Consider the following 20,960-nt stretch of genomic DNA (forward strand, 5'->3'; position numbering starts at 1 on the left):
TTAGTCCTGAGTTCTAGTTTGATTGCACTGTGGTCTGAGAGACAGTTTGTTATAATTTCTGTTCTTGTACATTTGCTGAGGAGTGCTTTACTTCCAATTATGTGGTCAATTTTGGAGTAAGTGCGATGTGGTGCTGAGAAGAATGTATATTCTGTTGATTTGGGGTGGAGAGTTCTATAGATGTCTATTAGGTCCACTTGGTGCAGAGATGAGTTCAATTCCTGGATATCCTTGTTAACTTTCTGTCTCGTTGATCTGTCTAATGTTGACAGTGGAGTGTTGAAGTCTCCCATTATTATTGTATGGGAGTCTAAGTCTCTTTGTAAGTCTCTAAGGACTTGCTTTATGAATCTGGGTGCTCCTGTATTGGGTGCATATATATTTAGGATAGTTAGCTCTTCCTGTTGAATTGATCCCTTTACCATTATGTAATGGCCTTCTTTGTCTCTTTTGATCTTTGATGGTTTAACGTCTGTTTTATCAGAGACTAGGATTGCAACCCCTGCTTTTTTTTTGTTCTCCATTTGCTTGGTAGATCTTCCTCCATCCCTTTATTTTGAGCCTATGTGTGTCTCTGCATGTGAGATAGGTCTCCTGAATACAGCAGACTGATGGGTCTTGACTCTTTATCCAGTTTGCCAGTCTGTGTCTTTTAATTGGAGTATTTAGTCCATTTACATTTAAGGTTAATATTGTTATGTGTGAACTTGATCCTCCCATTATGATATTAACTGGTTATTTTGCTCGTTAGTTGATGCAGTTTCTTCCTAGCCTCGATGGTCTTTATTTTTTTTTTTGGAGACGGAGTCTCGCTCTGTGGCCCAGGCTGGAGTGCAGTGGCGCGATCCCGGCTCACTGCAAGCTCCGCCTCCCGGGTTCCCGCCATTCTCCTGCCTCAGCCTCCCAAGCAGCTGGGACTACAAGCGCTCGCCGCCACGCCCGCCTAATTTTTTGCATTTTTAGTAGAGACGGGGTTTCACCGTGTTAGCCAGGATGGTCTCGATCTCCTGACCTTGTGATCCGCCCGTCTCAGCCTCCCACAGTGCTGGGATTACAGGCGTGAGCCACCGCGCCCGGCTCGATGGTCTTTACATTTTGGCATGTTTTTGCAATGGCTGGTACCGGTTGTTCCTTTCCATGTTTAGGGCTTCCTTCAGGGTCTCTTGTAAGGCAGGCCTGGTGGTGACAAAGTCTCTAAGCATTTGCTTATCTGTAAAGGATTTTATTTCTCCTTCAGTTAAGAAACTTAGTTTGGCTGGATATGAAATTCTGGGTTTAAAATTCTTTTCTTTAAGAACGTTGAATATTGGCCCCCACTCTCTTCTGGCTTGTAGAGTTTCTGCCGAGAGATCTGTTGTTAGTCTGATGGGCTTCCCTTTGTGGGTAACCCGACCTTTCTCTCTGGCTGCCCTTAAGATTTTTTCCTTCATTTCAACTTTGGTGAATCTGGCAATTATGTGTCTTGGAGTTGCTCTTCTGGAGGAGTATCTTTGTGGCGTTCTCTGTATTTCCTGAATTTGGATGTTGGCCCTACTAGGTTGGGGAAGTTCTCCTGGATGATATCCTGAAGAGTGTTTTCCAACTTGGTTCCATTTTCCCCCTCACTTTCAGGCACCCCAATCAGATGTAGATTTGGTCTTTTTACATAATCCCATACTTCTTGCAGGCTTTGTTCATTTCTTTTTCTTCTTTTTTCTTTTGGTTTCTCTTCTCGCTTCATTTCATTCATTTGATCCTCAGTCGCTGATACTCTTTCTTCCATTTGATCGAGTCGGTTACTGAAGCTTGTGCATTTGTCACGTATTTCTCGTGTCATGGTTTTCATCTCTGTCATTTCGTTTATGACCTTCTCTGCATTAATTAGTCTAGCTGTCAATTCTTTCATTCTTTTTTCAAGATTTTTAGTTTCTTTGCTCTGTGTATGTAAATCCCCCTTTAGCTCTGAGAAGTTTGATGGACTGAAGCCTTCTTCTCTCGTCTCGTCAAAGTCATTCTCTGACCAGCTTTGATCCGTTGCTGGTGATGTGCTGCGCTCCTTTGCAGGGGGAGATGCACTCTTATTTTTTGAATTTCCAGCTTTTCTGCCCTGCTTTTTCCCCATCTTTGTGGTTTTATCTGTCTCTGGTCTTTGATGATGGTGATGTACTGATGGGGTTTTGGTATAGGTGTCCTTCCTGTTTGATAGTTTTCCTTCTGACAGTCAGGACCCTCAGCTGTAGGTCTGTTGGAGATTGCTTGAGGTCCACTCCAGACCCTGTTTGCCTGGGTATCAGCAGCAATGGTTGCAGAAGATAGAATATTGCTGAACAGTGAGTGTACCTGTCTGATTCTTACTTTGGAAGCTTCCTCTCAGGGGTGTACTCCACCCTGTGAGGTGTGGGGTGTCAGACTGCCCCTAGTGGGGGATGTCTCCCAGTTAGGATACTCTGGTCAGTGACCCACTTGAGCAGGCAGTCTGTCCCTTCTCAGATCTCAACCTCCGTGTTGGGAGATCCACTGCTCTCTGCAAAGCTGTCAGACAGAGTCGTTTGCGTCTGCAGAGGTTCTGCTGCTTTTTTGTTGTTGTTATTTATCTGTGCCCTGTCCCCAGAGGTGGAGTCTACAGAGACAGGCAGGTTTCCTTGAGCTGCTGTGAGCTCCACCCAGTTCGAGCTTCCCAGCAGCTTTGTTTACCTACTTAAGCCTCAGCAATGGCGGGCGCCTCTTCCCCAGCCTCGCTGCTGCCTTGCGTTTAGATCGCTGCAGACTGCTGTGTTAGCAATGAGGGAGGCTCCGTGGGCGTGGGACCCTCCTGGCCAGGTGTGGGATATATTCTCCTGGTGTGCCCGTTTGCTTAAAGCGCAGTATTGGGGTGGGAGTTACCCGATTTTCCAGGTGTTGTGTGTCTCAGTTCCCCTGGCTAGGAAAAGGGATTCCCTTCCCCCTTGCACTTCCCAGGTGAGGCGATGCCTCGCCCTGCTTCAGCTCTCGCTGGTCGGGCTACAGTAGCTGACCAGCACCGATTGTCTGGCACTTCCCAGTGAGATGACCTCAGTACCTCAGTTGAAGATGTAGAAATCACCGGTCTTCTGTGTCGCTCGCGCTGGGAGTTGGAGACTGGAGCTGTTCCTATTCGGCCATCTTCGGTGACTTTCATTCTCACAGTAACCCTAGTTAATAGGTACGATTATTATCCTGTTTTAAATATGAGAAAACTAAGGCATAGAAAGTTAAATACGTTGCTTAAGGGTAAGGAAGGGGCCCAATTGGGATTTTAAACTCATGTATTTTGACTTCAAGACTCTCAGTAAATTATGTTGATACTTCATTTTTTAAAACTGTGAAAATACTATAAGTTCTTTATGTTTTTTAGTCCTTTTCCTTTTTTCTATGGAGATAACAGTTAAATCTCTACAATATAAGGGGCCTATATGTTTATCTTGGGGGCAACAAGGAAAACAATAGCTGGAAGAGTACATCTGATTTCACAACAGGTTTGGGGATAGAGGCAGTGTGGTGGCTGCTGAGAGGAGATGCAACTGCTTAAGTCCATTGTGTTTGCAAAGAAAGCGAAGCCTGAGGAACCCCAGAGTCATCTGCACTGGGCAGTGACCAGTGGTTTTTTTTTTTTTTTTTTTAATTTCTTACCACTAGAACCATATCCTCCTAACAGGTTTTCTGTTCCTCATCTTACCTGCTGCCTCCCTTCCTCCCCACATCTGTCCAAGGAAAATGAAGTGAAGCACAAATTGGCCCAAGGGTCTCCTATTCTTTAATTACTTTTTTTTTTTTTTTTTTTTTGGAGACAGGGTCTAGCTCTGTCGCCCAGGCTAGAGTGCGGTGGCACAATCTGAGCTCACTGCAACCTCCGCCTCCTGGGCTCAATCAGTTGATCCATCTGCCCACTTCAGGCTCCTGAGTAGCTGGGACTACAGGTGTACACTACCATGCCTGGCCGATTTCTGTATTTTTTTGTAGAGATGGGGTTTCACCATGTTATCCAGGCTGGTGTTGAATTCCTGGGCTCAAGCAATCTGCCTGCCTTGGCCACCCAAAGTGCTGGGCTTACCAGTGTGAGCCACCGCACCTGACCTTTAATGGCTATTTATTTATTTAATGAATAAAGTCTTAAGTCCTTTAGCATCAATCACCCATCTGTATTTGAGATTATTTTCCTAGAAAATGCATGCAAACAAATTGTATATGGTTTCCAGGAGTTCATGAATCAACTGAGAGTCACCCGTGAACTCTCCTAGCCATAGATCCCCGACTCACCACATTTTAAGATGGTTCATTCCATCTTTTGTTACAAAACTAGTTGTAAGCTCTAATTACAGTTTTAATGTTTGTGAAAATGTAAACTGCAAACAAGTATACAAGGTAATTGATTGCTACTTGTATGTTGAAACCTGAGTTCTATAACATCATCTGTAGTAACATCCATCAAATCAAAAATTTAACAGTTCCCAGTTCATCAACAATTAACTGAAATATAGATTTTTGAAGAATGGCAACTCTGATCATTGTAATATATGGGAAGTGAAAAATAAATGTATGTAGAAATTTGGGGTTGTTTCAAAATGGGACAGACTTTATATCTCTGGATTGGAGAATTCAAGTTTCGTTTTTTTTTTCCCCAACTAACTCAGATTTTCCAAAGAAATGTTTAATGCCCTGGCTACTTTCTCTAGAATATTGTTTTGGGAACTAAGGGAATCTGATCTGTAGAAAATGTTCTGAGAAGTGGTTTCGAATGGAATCACTACATTTTCAACCAAAATGAAAATGTTGATGGTTTGTTGCTTTTTAATAACTTAACTTAAGCCTAAAAACTGTTTTTGGTGCTTTGTATTTTGTAGACTTTATAGGCATGTTCCTTATAAGAATTATGCATCTGTGTAGAGATGTTGCAAACACCCTGGCCAGAATTGAAGGCAAAGTAGCAGTTGCTCCCAGCGATTCCTGTGGGAAGGCTTTATTTGTTTACATTTTTACTTCTGACTGTGTAGTTTGAGCAAAGGTACAGCCTCCAAGTTTTTAGGCTTTATGATATACACACACAGAGTAGCTACTTTTCTGGGGCTATGTTGTTAGTGAGTGGGAAGATGAGAAAACTTTAAACTACTAGGGAAATGACAAAGAAGCTGATCTGGCCCTTCCTGGGATCAGGTAGGAAGAAGAGAAAGTCTGCTGTAAGAGTTTGTAACCATCCATGGACTGGTTGGTCTATGGCTTAGGATTTGAGAGTTTTATCCACCAAGTCCAGGAGTCCTACATTGTAAAGTTAGCAAAGTGGCCGGTGATATTTCAAGGTCACGCATCAGAATTAAATACATATTTCTGAAAGGATTGTGTCCCGGGGATTTTCTTTTTTAGTACGCAGAATCTTCTCCCCACCCCCAGTATTTTATATATGGAGGTAGATAGGTGTATGCATGCATGTGCTAATTCTAGATCCAGTACCATTAATTAACATGTTGAAGAGTCAAACTACTGAGCAGTAATTTTCAGTACTTTTTTGTACTCATAATAGAAGCCAATAAAAGGATTACAGCTTTAGTTTACTTAATGTAATGTAATTCAGATAGCCATGGTGGAGTCTGTACATCATTGACAGGTATAAAACACATGATTGCATTGGGGGGGTACTTTATTCATGGTTTAATTATTGAAGCTTTATTTTTAAAAGTTCTACTGTGTGCGTAACTAAAACAGATTTCCTCACTAAAATTAAACATTTATTTTTAGGAAGTTTGTAAATGAAGGTAACTATGGCTTCCTTATGAGAACTGCTTACATATTAAAATGATTTTTATTTTTACTAACTTTTCTGATTACAAATGTAATTATAGAAAAAAAACCCTTATGGACATATACGTAGGGCATAATGTATATAGATTTTGAAATGTCCTTTTTTCTTTTTTTCTTTTTTTTTTAATTTAAGTTCTAGGGTACATGTGCATAACGTGCAGGTTTGTTACATATGTATACTTGTGCCATGTTGGTGTGCTGCACCCATCAACTCGTCAGCACCCATCAATTCGTCATTTATATCAGGTATAACTCCCAATGCAATCCCCCCCCCCCCCCCCCCCCATGATAGGCCCCGATGTGTGATGTTCCCCTTCCTGAGTCCAAGTGATCTCATTGTTCAGTTCCCACCTATGAGTGAGAACATGCTGTGTTTGGTTTTCTGTTCTTGTGATAGTTTGCTAAGAATGATGGTTTCCAGCTGCATCCATGTCCCTACAAAGGACTCAAACTCATCCTTTCTTATGGCTGCATAATATTCCATGGTGTATATGTGCCACATTTTCTTAATCCAGTCTGTCACAGATGGACATTTGTGTGAATATTTTCTTTGCTATTGTGAATAGTGCCGCAATAAACATACGTGTGCATGTGTCTTTATAGCAGCATGATTTATAATCCTTTGGGTATATACCCAGTAGTGGGATAGCTGGGTCATATGGTACAGTATCTAGTTCTAGATCCTTGAGGAATTGCCATACTGTTTTCCATAATGGTTGAACTAGTTTACAGTCCCACCAACAGTGTAAAAGTGTTCCTATTTCTCCACATCCTCTCCAACACCTGTTGTTTCCTGACTTTTTAATGATTGCCATTCTAACTGGTGTAAGGTGGTATCTCATTGTGGTTTTGATTTGCATTTCTCTGATGGCGAGTGATGATGAGCATTTTTTCATGTGTCTGTTAGCTGTATGAATGTCTTCTTTTGAGAAATGTCTGTTCATATCCTTTGCCCACTTTTTGATGGGGTTGTTTGTTTTTTTCTTGTAAATTTGTTTGAGTTCTTTGTAGGTTCTGGATATGAGCCCTTTGTCAGATGAGTAGATTGCAAAAATTTTCTCCCATTCTGTCGGTTGCCTGTTCACTCTGATGGTAGTTTCTTTTTTTGTGCAGAAGCTCTTTAGTTTAATTAGATCCCATTTGTCAATTTTGGCTTTTGTTGCCGTTGCTTTTGGTGTTTTAGACATGACAAAATTCAACAGCCCTTCATGCTAAAAACGCTCAATAAATTCGGTATTGGTGGAACGTACCTCAAAATAATAAGAGCTATTTATGACAAACCCACAGCCAATATCATACTGAATGGGCAAAAACTGGAAAAATTCCCTTTGAAAACTGGCACAAGACAGGGATGCCCTCTCTCACCACTCCTATTCAACATAGTGTTGGAAGTTCTGGCTAGGGCAATCAGGCAAGAGAAAGAAATCAAGGGTATCCAGTTAGGAAAAGAAGAAGTCAAATTGTCCCTGTTTGCAGATGACATGATTGTATATTTAGAAAACCCCATTGTCTCAGCCCAAAATCTCCTTAAGCTGATAAGCAACTTCAGCAAAGTCTCAGGATACAAAATTAATGTGCAAAAATCACAAGCATTCCTATACACCAGTAACAGACAAACAGAGAGCCAAATCATGAATGAACTTCCATTCACAATTGCTTCAAAGAGAATCAAATACCTAGGAATCCAACTTACAAGGGATGTCAAGGACCTCTTCAAGGAGAACTACAAACCACTGCTCAGTGAAATCAAAGAGGACACAAACAAATGGAAGAACATACCATGCTCATGGATAGGAAGAATCAATATCGTGAAAATGGCCATACTGCCCAAGGTTATTTATAGATTCAATGCCATCCCCATCAAGCTACCAATGACTTTCTTCACAGAATTGGAAAAAACTGCTTTAAAGTTCATATGGAACCAAAAAAGAGCCTGCATTGCCAAGACAATCCTAAGTCAAAAGAACAAAGCTGGAGGCATCACGCTACCTGACTTCAAACTATACTACAAGGCTACAGTAACCAAAACAGAGATATAGACCAATGGAACAGAACAGAGTCCTCAGAAATAATACCACACATCTACAGCCACCTGATCTTTGACAAACCTGAGAGAAACAAGAAATGGGGAAAGGATTCCCTATTTAATAAATGGTGCTGGGAAAATTGGCTAGCCATAAGTAGAAAGCTGAAACTGGATCCTTTCCTTACTCCTTATACGAAGATTAATTCAAGATGGATTAGAGACTTAAATGTTAGACCTAATACCATAAAAACCCTAGAAGAAAACCTAGGTAGTACCATTCAGGACATAGGCATGGGAAATGTCCTTTTTTCTTAATAGTGCGTTTAATATATTTTAGCATGTCCTGACTTTTAGGATCTTGTGTTTGAATAACTGTTATATAAAATTAATTTAACCAGATTTCCCCTTTTCTCCAGACTTCTTTACTCCTAACAGCTTTCCTCCCTCATCTCCTTCTCTGCTTCCTCTTCTTCCAGTTGCTCAGGGGAGAAAAATGAAGTATACTGTTTTTTTTGTTTTTTTTTTTTTGAGATGGAGTCTCGGTCTATAGCCCAGGCTGGAGTGCAGTGGTGAGATCTTGGCTCATTGCAACCTCCGCCTTCCGGGTTCAAGCCATTCTTCTGCCTTAGCCTCTCAAGTAGCTGGGACTATAGGTGCCCGCCACCACGCCCAGCTACTTCTTTGTATTTTTAGTAGAGACGAGGTTTCACCATGTTGGCCAGGCTGGTCTCGTACTCCTGACCTCAAGTGATCTGCTCGCCTTGGCCTCCCAAAGTGCTGAGATTATAGGCATGAAGCCACCACACCCGGTCTGAAGTGTACTTTTATTACATGATTGAATTTGCAAAGGGAAATGTTTAGTTAAAATAAATGAAATAAATGAGATTTTGCAGGTTTGGCTACACCTGATAATAATAGATAAAATTAATTTTATTTTATCTGCATAAAATTATGTCATGTTCTCCAAGAAGAAAGCTACTGGCGCCATGTGGGTATTTAAATGTAAAGTAAATAAATTTAAATAAAATTAAAAATGCAGTTCCTCAAGTCAAGCCACAGCTCAAGTGCTCAAAAGCCACATGTGGCCAGTGGCTAACCATATTGGACAAACGGCTATAAAACATTTTCACCATCACAGGCAGTTCTATTGGATAGCCTTGGGGTAAAGTCTATATGTGTTGCCTGTTAATTAGAATTTAAAAATCATTTTTTTTTCCTTTTGGTTATCATAAATAGTAATAAAAAGCAGAATTTCTGTCAATATTTTTGGAAACAGCAAACAGCTCAAAATTATTTATAGTAAATTTTTACTCCCCTGCCAACTTAATTTTTTAAATGATGCAGTAAAGTAAAACACATATCAACACAGGGTTACCAGCGCTTTGAAATTCTGGAACATTTAAAAAATGTTTGACATGGTATAAAATCCAGGAGTGGACAGGCTAGGGGTGGGATATTCTATCAATTGGGTCAGGATCTAGAGAAGATGATGGAAGAGAAACTGACTATTTGTAAAAGACGCTCAGAAGAAGCAAATGAAGTGGAGAATAATGTGTTTATTTGGGGCACATACTTTTATGTTATAATTAGAGTATTCATGGAAATTAACCTGGGAAAATTGGAAGCCATCAGAAAGAAAACACAAGGGATGAAGAGGAACCACCAATGAGAACGAAAATATAAGGGATGGAGAGGAACCACCAATGATCCTCTAGTCAGTAGAAACAATCACTGGGATTTGTTATATATCTTTCCAGCCTTCCTTTCTTTGCCCTACAAACAGGCCATACTCATTAGGCAGCGAAGGATGGCAGTGAAGAGCACAGACAAGATGTTAGTCTGAGAGGAGAAGTGGGTGATTAGGAGCTCCAACACTGAGTCAGATGGCTTGAGCTTGAAATCTCAGCTCTGCCTCTTACTGTCTGCAAGAACATAGCAGCTTGTTTAACTCCTATTTATCTGTGAAATGAAATGGTCCTGCTGTCTACCTCTTTATGTTCTTGTGAGAACTGAGGGATTAAAATATTAAACTCATTAAAGACTATGTTACTCTTATTACTGACCTATTAGGTGGGTAGTACAGGCACATGGTAAGTTCTTAATAAGTCTCTATGTTTATTATAGCAGGGAAGCAGACATTTAAACAAGTGACTGCAGTGAGGTTAGATAAGTTTTGTGATAGGGTGAGTTCAGCAGTGAAGTTAGATGAGTTTTGTGATAGGGTAAGTTTTCTATGATAGTATATGTTGAGATGACTTAATTCTTGATAATTATTTAAACAAAGTGAATTTAGCTTAGTATGATTGGTTTTTCTTTTAATTGATGTGTTCATAGTTTCTCAAATCAAATCTAACTTTTTATAGCTTGTAGTCTTTAAAGTTCGTTTATTACCTCGATATGATACATCTTTAAAGGTTCCAAGATATTAGGTAAAAATGTCGCTCTGATCATTCTGGTAATATCATAAGTGTCAAAATTCTTTCCCTGAAGCTTTACATTGTGTACCAGGTTGCCAAAAATGTAATAGAATCCTGTCTTAGCAATAGCATCTGGCTAATCAGAATAAAATTTATCTTCCAGACGTTTACAATGGAGTTTGGTTAGCTTTGAGTATAATTAAAGAGTGTATTACTTGATACCTATTAAAGACAGGGAATTGTGAGGTGCAACTGTTTTTCGTATATGGTGGGGGACATTTTTCTTCAACTATGAGTAAAAAGAGACTAAAGTGAGTTTTCAAGTATAAAATGTGAAAGCACACCTATACAAGAGCTGAAATAGATGAAAGCGAAGTGCTGACAGTTATGTGTTTGTCAACAGGTCTTTTGTTTCTCAACCTTCTGCTAGAGTTTTTAAGGAACTCAGTCTGTCTTACATGGCATTTACGTAGATTCTTGCCTTTGTGTTTCTTGGGTCACAATAATGGGAAATGAAGGACTAGTTTTAAAAATTTATTATTATAAGTATTGTACAATATGAAAAATGATCTCATTTATGCTAAATAATTATAAGAAATGTCACTAGCTATGAGAAATCCCTTCGTTTCTTAGAAATTTGAAGTCGAGGGGGAAAGTTGGCAATTTCAAAGAAAAGAATGAATAAATATAATAAAAGGAACAGTGTGCTTGGGCAGATGTTCCTGGATGTGGCACCCGGGCGCGAATAGTGCCAGCTTCTTCCCTCTTGACAGTGATTCCATACCAACCTGCCAAAATGTGGCTGGCAGTTTATTGCTTTGCTTTAATCATAATTTACATTTTTAGCAGGAATATAAACGGCAACTGATACTTGAAATATTGCAGCAATAGATTTTAGATATAACAGACATCACAAAACTTACATGTTTATTGAGGAGAAAGACAAAGGCTTAGGTCTCAAGTGGGTTCTCTTTGATAAAGACTGTTTTTTCCATCTGACTCCATGTTACAAACACTGGGCCATAGTAATAAATGAATTAGACACACATACATGTCACCTATGGGTTTATATTAGCATATACAAACATGTTACATGTACGTAATATGTCATAAACATATAACTTTAGGATATCCAAGGATTCAGATTCTCTTTTCAAGTATAACAGTGTGCAACTATCTGACATTATTTGCTACCAGGTGAACTTATATGCATTTGATTTTCTTCCAGATTCATGAAAAACTACACTACTATGAGAAGCAGAGTCCGGTGCCCATTCTCCATGGTGCGGCAGCCTTGGCCGATGACGTAAGTGTGCCTCTCCGAGCTCACCGGGACGTGTCTGCTGCAGACCTGGCCCAGGCAGAACCTGTCCTAGTGCAGACAGATGCCTGTGATCCTATGAGTGAAAAGCAGAAGAGGTTACAAATGTTTCAAGAAGTCCTGTCATCACTGAGCTTATGTTAATATTATATTGATTTTCATTCACTTTCCTGTTCTAAAAATTTTGCATGTAGCTACTCTCTTGTTCTGCTTTGGTAACTACGTAATAGGAATTTTAGGCTTTAAACTCATGGAGAGAGAGAAGCTGTCAGCTGTTGGTGTTCTGAGAAAGTCACAGACAAGAGGAATGTTATGGAGAAATAAAGACAAATGAGATAGCTCTATTGCTGACAGTACTAAAAAATGACAGATACTAGGATACGAACGAGGCATATGAAATACATAAAAAGACAGGATTGTTTTTATAATGGATTATAAAACATAGTAACGATTTATGGGTATTAGGCTTTTCCAAATTACCTTCATAACCAAAAAATAAATTTTAGAAGCAGTTGGCATTGATGGAGTAGTTAATTTCCTGTAGCTATAATTTTATTTTAAACTTGGGGGAAGGGAACTAGCTTGCTGATTCTTACTGTTAACTTTCGGACTCGGATGAATTGAGAACACACCTGGATAAACTATAAAGGACACGAAGCTGGAATAGAAATATGTTTAGTGCGAAAGCTGGTTTTAGTGATATCCTGTAGCTTATTTGTTGCTTTTAATATTTTTTCCTTTATTTTTGATAAGACAAGCTATAATTCAGTGTGTTAAAATATTCAGGCCATCATATAATTAAAAAATTGGCCATCTTGAGAAGTTGATTTTATTTGAACTCCTTTGCATTCTAATTTAGAAAATACACATAGGTAATAAATATGCAAGTTCCATGCTATTTGTTTAGTTCCCATTTTTCTTTCTGTTTTTATCTACAAAGATTACACGTATGTTTCAATATATATTTAATGAGGAAGCTTACTTCTGCATTATTGAAACAAAACTTTTTAAATGAAGGCGAATAAAGATGTAGATACACTTGCTCAAGTAAGGCACAGTTGCCACCCAAGAAAACCTTTAAAAAGTCAGTTTTAAAACATTTACTATTCAGAGTTTTGGGAAACATTTGTTTATAAACCAATGTTGTGTGGTCCAATCATATTACAACAATATTCCTTTATAAAAAATTAGAGACTGCTGTGTAAATATGATAAACCATAGTATCTTATAATTTGTCAGAGCAGTATATTTAAATGTTAAAATATGTTATGTTTTAAGTGACTAAAGTGTGCAAATGACCTTTGTGTCTTTTTATAAGTTAAAAATGCTGTAGAAATATTACCTCAAAAAAGTAAAAGCAATGTTTGAAAGGTAATTAATGACTGTATAATTTTCTATGATTTTATTTTTGGTGTATAATTTATATTATGCCCTTCTTTTAGAGAAAAGTCCTTTTCCAGAGATAAGAACAATTATTTTTAGCTTGGTAGAAAAAGTAGGGGCAAATGGAAATTTCATGCAAGGTTTTAAGATGAGTTTTTAAATAAAAATACATTTATATATATACCACATATTTCATAATTCTAGTCTTTTTTCCTGTTTGAGTCTTGCTTTTCTTAATGAAAATTATGTGGTCTTTCCTATAGCCTGAAATTGAATTGGAATTTAGATAGGAATATCTCTTAATGGAAGACATGGGGCAGGTTTGAAGTTGTAACACTTTCTTTATGTAGAACCCAAATGGGAATTCTTGGTTATTATAGTAGGGTACAGTCAGCATTTTTGGTACCAGGGTAGCTGTCAACCCATTATAGCTCATTTTACGATTGGTATTATGATTGGTTGGTATTTAACAGATTTCTTCATCTTTATAGGTAAACATAATAAAAGTTTCAGGCCATTTGCTCTATTAGGGACATTCTAATTATTTTTGCCCTAGCTCTAAACAGCACAGCTACTGTGGGTTTTTGGAATCCCCATGGGTTTTTGGAAACCCTGTGGATTTCACCACCTCATTCAGAAGTTCTGTTTTTGTGGGGGTTGGGGGAGGTTACAGTGTCAAAGCTTTATCCAGTTCTTACAAGTGGTCCTTTGTCTAGGTGCAAAAGACCATTCACATGGACGAAGTGCTGGGGTTTGCCCTCCTTGCAATAAATCAGAAGGTGATCTTGGCTGATATGATTACTTGATTTGTACTCAGCCGAGAGCCTGGGCTCAGATCTGGACTACTGAAGGCCTAAAAGGAAGAGCAATGATTGATGATCTGTTTTTTTTATGCTGACCTCTCCTTAAAGATTGGAAAGCAATAGCCTTGAGCAAGTCAGATTCTCAGTTGTCACACACCCAGTCCCACAATGCTCTTACTAAACGTTCTTTACATCGATGTAATCTCCCTTGCAGCTGGCCGAAGAGCTTCAGAACAAGCCATTAAACAGTGAGATCAGAGAGCTGTTGAAACTACTGTCAAAACCCAGTGTGAAGGTGAGGACATGTTACGCTGGTAATAAATACCTTCAAACAGGGCCACTTTCTGAGCCTTCCGATGAATTTTGTTTCGAGCATCAATTCTCAAGTAAATGTATTTCAAATAGGGCACAGTATTTTAATAGCCTAAATCCTATTAATGAGAAAGAGGTGAACTTTTGATTATAATGTGATGAGAAACTGCAAAATACTCTTATTGGGAAGCTCAGAATTTAAGTTCTGACAAATATAATGTAGCTTCAACGTCATTTTCGTTTTAAATAAAGTTAAGAGTACACTATACAAAACCTACTAGTAATTTTGTTTAGGTCTATTTTACTTGGGTAGTTAACAGGATTCCAATATGTTTGACAAATATACATATTTTTCTGTAGGATCATTTCAGCATTCCTCTTTCTTTCCCCGTTCACCTCCCCATTTCCTGTCCCTTTACTAATTTACGTTTCAAAATGTCATTCCATTTTACAGAGAAGAGCACTTTTCCAGTGTAAAATACTCATAAAATATTGGCAGACAAATTTCAATTCTCCCTGTCCCATTGCCTCCTAAGTTTATCACTTATTTTTCCGCCAAATGTGATCAGTTTACAGCAGGCATTTCAGAATTTTCCTGTAGTTATTCTGAGGTCATTACTGCACTAAATCCTGCACTGTATACATTTTGGACTTGACACTGTGGCAATTATGTGTCAGATATTGTTCTGTGAGTCAGAATTACATATGGATTATGTGATTACATAATTAAAATGCTCATTTAACTTGTGATGATTACTGGTGAGCATATGTAGAGTGTTGGATGAAAATTTCTTCCTAGATACAAAAACTAGTTTCTACTTTTCTTGAGAAATAACTTTCGGAATTGTGCCGTATTTGGTTTTGAATTTATTTTTATAAAAAGAGAGATGGTATTAAATGAAAGATGAGGTTAAGAACATGCGTGGACTATAAGCCCTAATCTCTGTAAGTAAATAGAAGTACATGCATGTATTGCTGTAAAAGCTAAACAGGCTATGATTAGTGATGTGAGGGTAATTGATTTGTAGAGGTTTAGGAAGTTTATTAAATTTTTGTTCTAAAAGAGCAAGGATCAGATTAGAGCAGAAAAGTTCCTAGATGTTAAAGACAAAGTTTGTAAAAACGTTAAGGAGATTTTTAGCCACAGAATGTTCTGAAGATTTCTTCATTTGGTCTTAGACTGCACCTGAGAAGTTAGGGTGAGGTTAGCTGTGAGTAGCTTGTTAAACTCCTTTTTGAGTTTATTGTTTTGGTTCAAGGGTATTAGAAATGAAAGCAGCATGTTTCAGACAAAAAATATCCCCAATCATGGTATTTGGTTCAAGAGTGTTTCAAATGGAATAGCTAATTATGCCATATTATACTGGATGAGAACTGGTATTTGGCTCAAGAGGGAGGTATGACTTTAGACGTTATTAAGAAGGGCCATTTGATAAAATTTTATAATAATTAGTTACATTTTATTATGTGGAAAATATTTTAGGTAGATAATTCGGTTATTTTTCTTTTTATCTAGCAGTGTGACTAAAGAATGGTGTAAAGTTAGCATGAAAGACATATATTCATATGTGTAGAAAATAGGTAATATTCCAGTATACATGATGTTTCGTTTGGCAATGTCGGTTTGTAGTTAGCTAGTCTTGGGAAGAAAATATCTTTTTTCCCTTTTTGATCTAACATTTAACATTGCTTTTCTTGAAGTCATTCTTATTATCTACCATGACTTCGACCTCATTTCCATATTACTTTCACAAGTTAAGCCCCCAAATAAATTTTATACTATTTCAGGATATAATCAGTTAATCTATTTTTGCCCTGGGAGTAAACTAAAATCTTTTTTTGTTTTCCTTTTAAACAGAAGCAAGGTATGTAGGTTGTTAGTTGAATTGACAGTTAAAATATGAAAAATGTAACTCTAATGTGTTAATTTGAATATTATCTTTAATTTCTAGTGGATTAGGGAAGTTACTTACTTTTTAAAGATTTGCTATTTCATTTTAAATACTTAATTCATTGGACTGAAAAGGAAGTTGAAGTGTATCTTCAAAGTAATAGAACTTTAAAAAAACAGATACACACACAGACACACACGCACGCGCACACACACATACACACACCCACCCAAATATGCACCCACTCTGGAAAGATAATACACATATTCCACACATCTGCCAATTCTTTCTGAATTTTTTTTTTTTTTTTTTTTGAGGCGGAGTCTCGCTCTATCACCCGGACTGGAGTGCAGTGGCCAGATCTCAGCTCACTGCAAGCTCCGCCTCCCGGGTTTACGCCATTCTCCTGCCTCAGCCTCCCGAGTAGCTGGGACTACAGGCGCCAGCCACCTCGCCCGGCTAGTTTTTGTATTTTTAGTAGAGACGGGGTTTCACCGTGTTAGCCAGCATGGTCTCGATCTCCTGACCTCGTGATCCGCCTGTCTCGGCCTCCCAAAGTGCTGGGATTACAGGCTTGAGCCACCGCGCCCGGCCCTTTCTGAAAATTTTTGTAACTTTCTTTGGCAGTTTTTAAATGTCACCAGCAACAGATCTTCACTCATCCATTTATTCTTAGATTTTCTTTCTTCTAATGCCTAGTGTGTGCCAGGCCCTATGGAAGCAGGTTATAGAAGATATATGTGCACTAGTGAAGGTGATAGGAGAAATACTGGATTTAAAAGAGGGAGTGCATAGAAATGATATGGAATACATAGGAATGGCGCTAAATCCAAACTTGGGCAGGGGGAGAATATTGAAGAAAACTTTACAGAGGAAGTGGCATGTAAGTTGAGACCTTACGTGGGAGTTTGAGGGAATCAGAAGGGGACAAAGGAGTGGGAGATGGGTCGGGGGTGGGATGTGAAAAAGAAATGATTTAGGTACAGGGAAGAGCATGTAAAGTTCCATAAAGGAAAACTTTAAGTTTGAAGATGTGAAAATGCAAAACCAGCCTCAGAACAGGTGAACAGTGGCTTGCGAAGGAAGAAGGGGTGAGAGTTTGGAGCTGGAGAGTCAACCTTTTGAGTAGGGTTTGCCCTGGACAGTTGGCTTCATGCCTGCAGTTCCAGCATTATTAGTAATAGCCTTTCTCCCACTTTCAATTGTGTCCCTATTTGGGTGATAAATTATATGGCCACACCTGAAATCGTGAGCTTTTTTAAAAAGTGGAAAGCCACTGAAAGGATTTGAAGCAGGAAGTGACATGTCCCTCCATATGTAGTCTACAGACCAAGCTTTTGAGTGGTTTGGTGGTGTAGAATGGCAGAAATGCAATACGGAATGGAGGAAGGCCAGTGGGAGCCTGTAGGAGTAATTCACATAGAACACTAGCTTTGGGAGCCAAGGTGGGCTGATCACCAGAGGTCAGGAGTTCGAGACCAGCCTGGCCAACATGGTGAAACCCCATCTCCACTAAAGATACAAAAATTAACCGGATATGGTGGCGGTGGTGGTGGCAGGTGCCTGTAATCCCAGTTACTTTGGGAGGCTGAGGCAGGATAATCACTTGAACCTGGGAGATGGAGGTTGCAGTGAGCCGAGATCACGCCACTTCACTCCAGCCTGGGTGAAAGAGTGAAGCTCTGTCACACACACACACACACACACACACACAGCACATGATTGGAGTCCTAATGAAAGAGTGTGGGATGGGTGGAAGGAAGCATGGGGGATAGGCAGTTTGGGGGACAATTTCAATACGTGGTCTTGGAATAACAAATAGTCTGGGAAAAAAGAAGAAAAGTCGCCACTAGAGTGAACTCCAAATAGATTAAAACCTTAAGTGTAAAATGTTGAACCTTAAGAATCTTTTTAATTGAAAAAATATATATTAGAAGAAAATTTGCAAGTTACGTGATCATGGAATAGAAATGCATTTGATCCACAAAGACAGGAATACACACCTACAGACAGAAAGACGCACCAATAAAGGAAAGAATATTTTAAAATCCATAAGTGAGATTAGAAGGAATCATTTATTAATATATATGATTTATGATATTTGTCCTTAAATAAGATGTGATAATTTATTACATTCACTTTTACTTTTTGCAGAGTGACTTGATAAAGACTTAAAAGGAAACAAATATTCTTTTTTGATAATACATAATTGTATTTTTGATTTAAATTATAAAGAAAGTAGAAGCCCCTATCCTCATTGCTTTATTAGTGAGGATGAATATCTTTTCCTATGTTTTTATATTTTTATTTCTTCTGCAAATTGCATGTTCATATACCTCTAGGGATAACTGCTCTTGGCTGGCTGCATTACCTTTCAACCCTTTCTATATATATAAATATTAAGTATGTTTTTGCCCCAGTATATTCTGTGGGATCATAGAATGCACTACTTACTGTGATTTTTTTTTTTTTTTTTTTGCTTTTAATATTTTTGGCATTTTGTAGTCTTCTCTTTATGTCAACAAAATTATCTATTTAACTTACTCCTTATAGACAAACCTTTGTTATTTCTGCTTTTCTGCTAACTAAATAACACTATGATGCACATCTTTTGTATATTAGAGGATTTTATGGAATGTTTTGCCAAAATAAACTTTAATTAGGACAGTAAATTATTGGGGCATACATAATGTTTGTACATTTTACAGTTTTGATCCTTATTTCCAGCTTGTTGTTAAGACAGACCTTCTTGAGCACCTGCAGTATAGTGCATGAGAAGGCCTGTTTCCCTATGCAGTTGCAATTTATATGCAATTAATTGCATAAGCTCTTTTCGACTGATATTCTTTCTTTCTTTCTTTCTTTCTTTCTTTTTGAGACAGAGTCTTGCTCTGTCACCCAGGTTGGCATGCAGTGGCACAATCTCAGCTTACTGTAACCTCCACCTCCCAAGTTTGAGCGATTCTTTTGCCTCAGCCTCCCAACTAGCTGGGACTACAGGTGCTCGCCACCACACCTGGCTAATTTTTAAATTTTTTTAGAGTCGCGGTTTTGACATGTTGGCCAGGCTGTTGTTGAACTCCTGACCTCAAGTGATCCACTCACCTATTCCTCCCAAAGTGCTGGGATTACAGGCGTGAGCCACCACGCACAGCCTCAACTAATATTCTTTTTTAGCTTTGCTAGTTGATCACCACTAGAATATAAGCCACATGAGAATAGGGAATAAAAATTGCAGATGTATAGCAAGCTTTCAGTGAGTACTGTGTGATTAAATAATGGTTAGTAAAAATTTTGTGTTTTTCCTAATGAATTGTGAGTGATATAAGAATATAAAATCATTATTATATATTTCTCCTTAGTTATTTTTCTTTAATCTTACATGCATTTTCTAAGACTGGGTAGAAATATGTACTTTTATGTAGTAGAATTTGGCATTCTTTTTCTTTATGACTTCTGGGCACTGAGTTAGCTTAGAAAGGACTTGTATTCTTCATGACAAGTTTACGAAAATTATCTTTACTATTTTCTTTTGGCTTTTTAAAAATGTGATTTTTTGAAGTTTGAAATTATTAACCTGTATGAAAGTTTGGTATATGGTATAAGATGTGGTTCTAGTTATTTTTAATTCAAGTGGATAGCAATTTTCTCACAGTTTGATTTCTCTTTATTATATATCTGAATCTGTTTTGAACTCTTGGTTTGATTGCTGTTAATTTGATTATTTTATTGTTTTAGTAACTGTAGCATGATACCTTCTAAGGCCTTAGTAACTGTAGCATGATACCGTCTAAGGCCAAATTCCTATCATTATTCTTGCAAATGTATTTTCCCAGAAGAAATTTGGAATTCTCTTTTCATGTCATTAAAAAAACCATTGGGATGCAATTAAATTTTCCAATCAAAGAACATGGCAATTTATTTATTTAGATCAAATTGTTCCTTATATAAGCCAGAATATTTCCTGCTAAGTCTATTCCCAGGCCTGATGTGTACATGTGTGTGCAGGCATGCATATATTTATATGTATACACACGTACATATATGTATAAATTAATTTTCCCCCATAGTATACTGTTTATTGAGTATTTTCTAACAAGTATGTTGTTTGTATATAGTAAACATGTTAATTTCCATAATACTTATTTTATACCACCTTACTGAAGTATCTCATTTAATTTTCAATGTTATTGACAAGATTTTAAAAAATTTTTTCCTTTTTAGTAATTATAGATACTTTCCCCCTTTACCTTATTGCCTTGATATGATTTGCAGGAAAAAAATGCTTGAAACTTATAGTAAATACAGGATTTGCTTTTGTTTTTCTGTACTTTTATGGGGATACTTCTGTGCTTCCTGTTATTAATAAGTATGATGTTTGTTGCTGGTTTCTGATAGAATATTTTACAAAGTTTTGTTCTCTCATTTTTTAAAAAAAAAAATCAGAATTGTGTTAAAGGTTGTCAGGTGCCTTTGTGGTACTTATCAAAGTGATCATAGAAGCTTTTTTAGTTGTTAGCATAAATAATTGCAGATATCTATATGATAAAACATTAAATTCTTGAGATTAAACCTTCATTTTGATAAAGGAAGATTTTTATGTCTAATTTTGTAATATTTTACTTTGGTATTTAAAAAAAATCATCCTGAGACCAAAGTTGTACTGTCATCTTTTTATACTTTCTGGTTAGATTTTGCATTTGGGTTGTGAGACCTTTGAAAAAGAAATGTTACATTTTACTATGTGTTAGAATTCTGTAAATAACACAGAAAACTTTAATACAACCCTTCATTTGGTTCCAGTGCCATGTCTGGGGAAAGTTTTTCAATAGTGCGTTTAATTTCTTCCGTAGTTATTGATTTAATCCAGCTTTCAAGCTCTTCTAGTATTACTTCATTATTTATTTTTTCCTAGGAAACTTAACATTTTATTAAGATTTCAAGCATGTTGGAATTGTGTTCGATTTATCCTGTTGATATGTATCCAAAGTTCTGTCCCATTCCTCAGTGCTATTA

General features: G+C 37.7%; 1 protein-coding gene across 1 annotated transcript in view; it reads left to right on the forward strand.

Annotated features, from left to right (window-relative positions):
* Nucleotides 1-20,960, forward strand: part of MPP7 (membrane palmitoylated protein 7) — a 260,043-nt gene that overhangs the window by 154,743 nt on the left and 84,340 nt on the right. Inside the window, exons 4-5 of the mRNA XM_010381407.2 lie at nt 11,462-11,539; nt 13,955-14,035. Coding sequence (XP_010379709.1) covers nt 11,462-11,539; nt 13,955-14,035 — 159 coding nt within the window. The remainder of the gene's footprint in view (nt 1-11,461; nt 11,540-13,954; nt 14,036-20,960) is intronic.

The sequence above is a fragment of the Rhinopithecus roxellana genome, chromosome 11 (genome assembly GCF_007565055.1).
Source record: "Rhinopithecus roxellana isolate Shanxi Qingling chromosome 11, ASM756505v1, whole genome shotgun sequence".
Classification (NCBI taxonomy): domain Eukaryota; kingdom Metazoa; phylum Chordata; class Mammalia; order Primates; family Cercopithecidae; genus Rhinopithecus; species Rhinopithecus roxellana.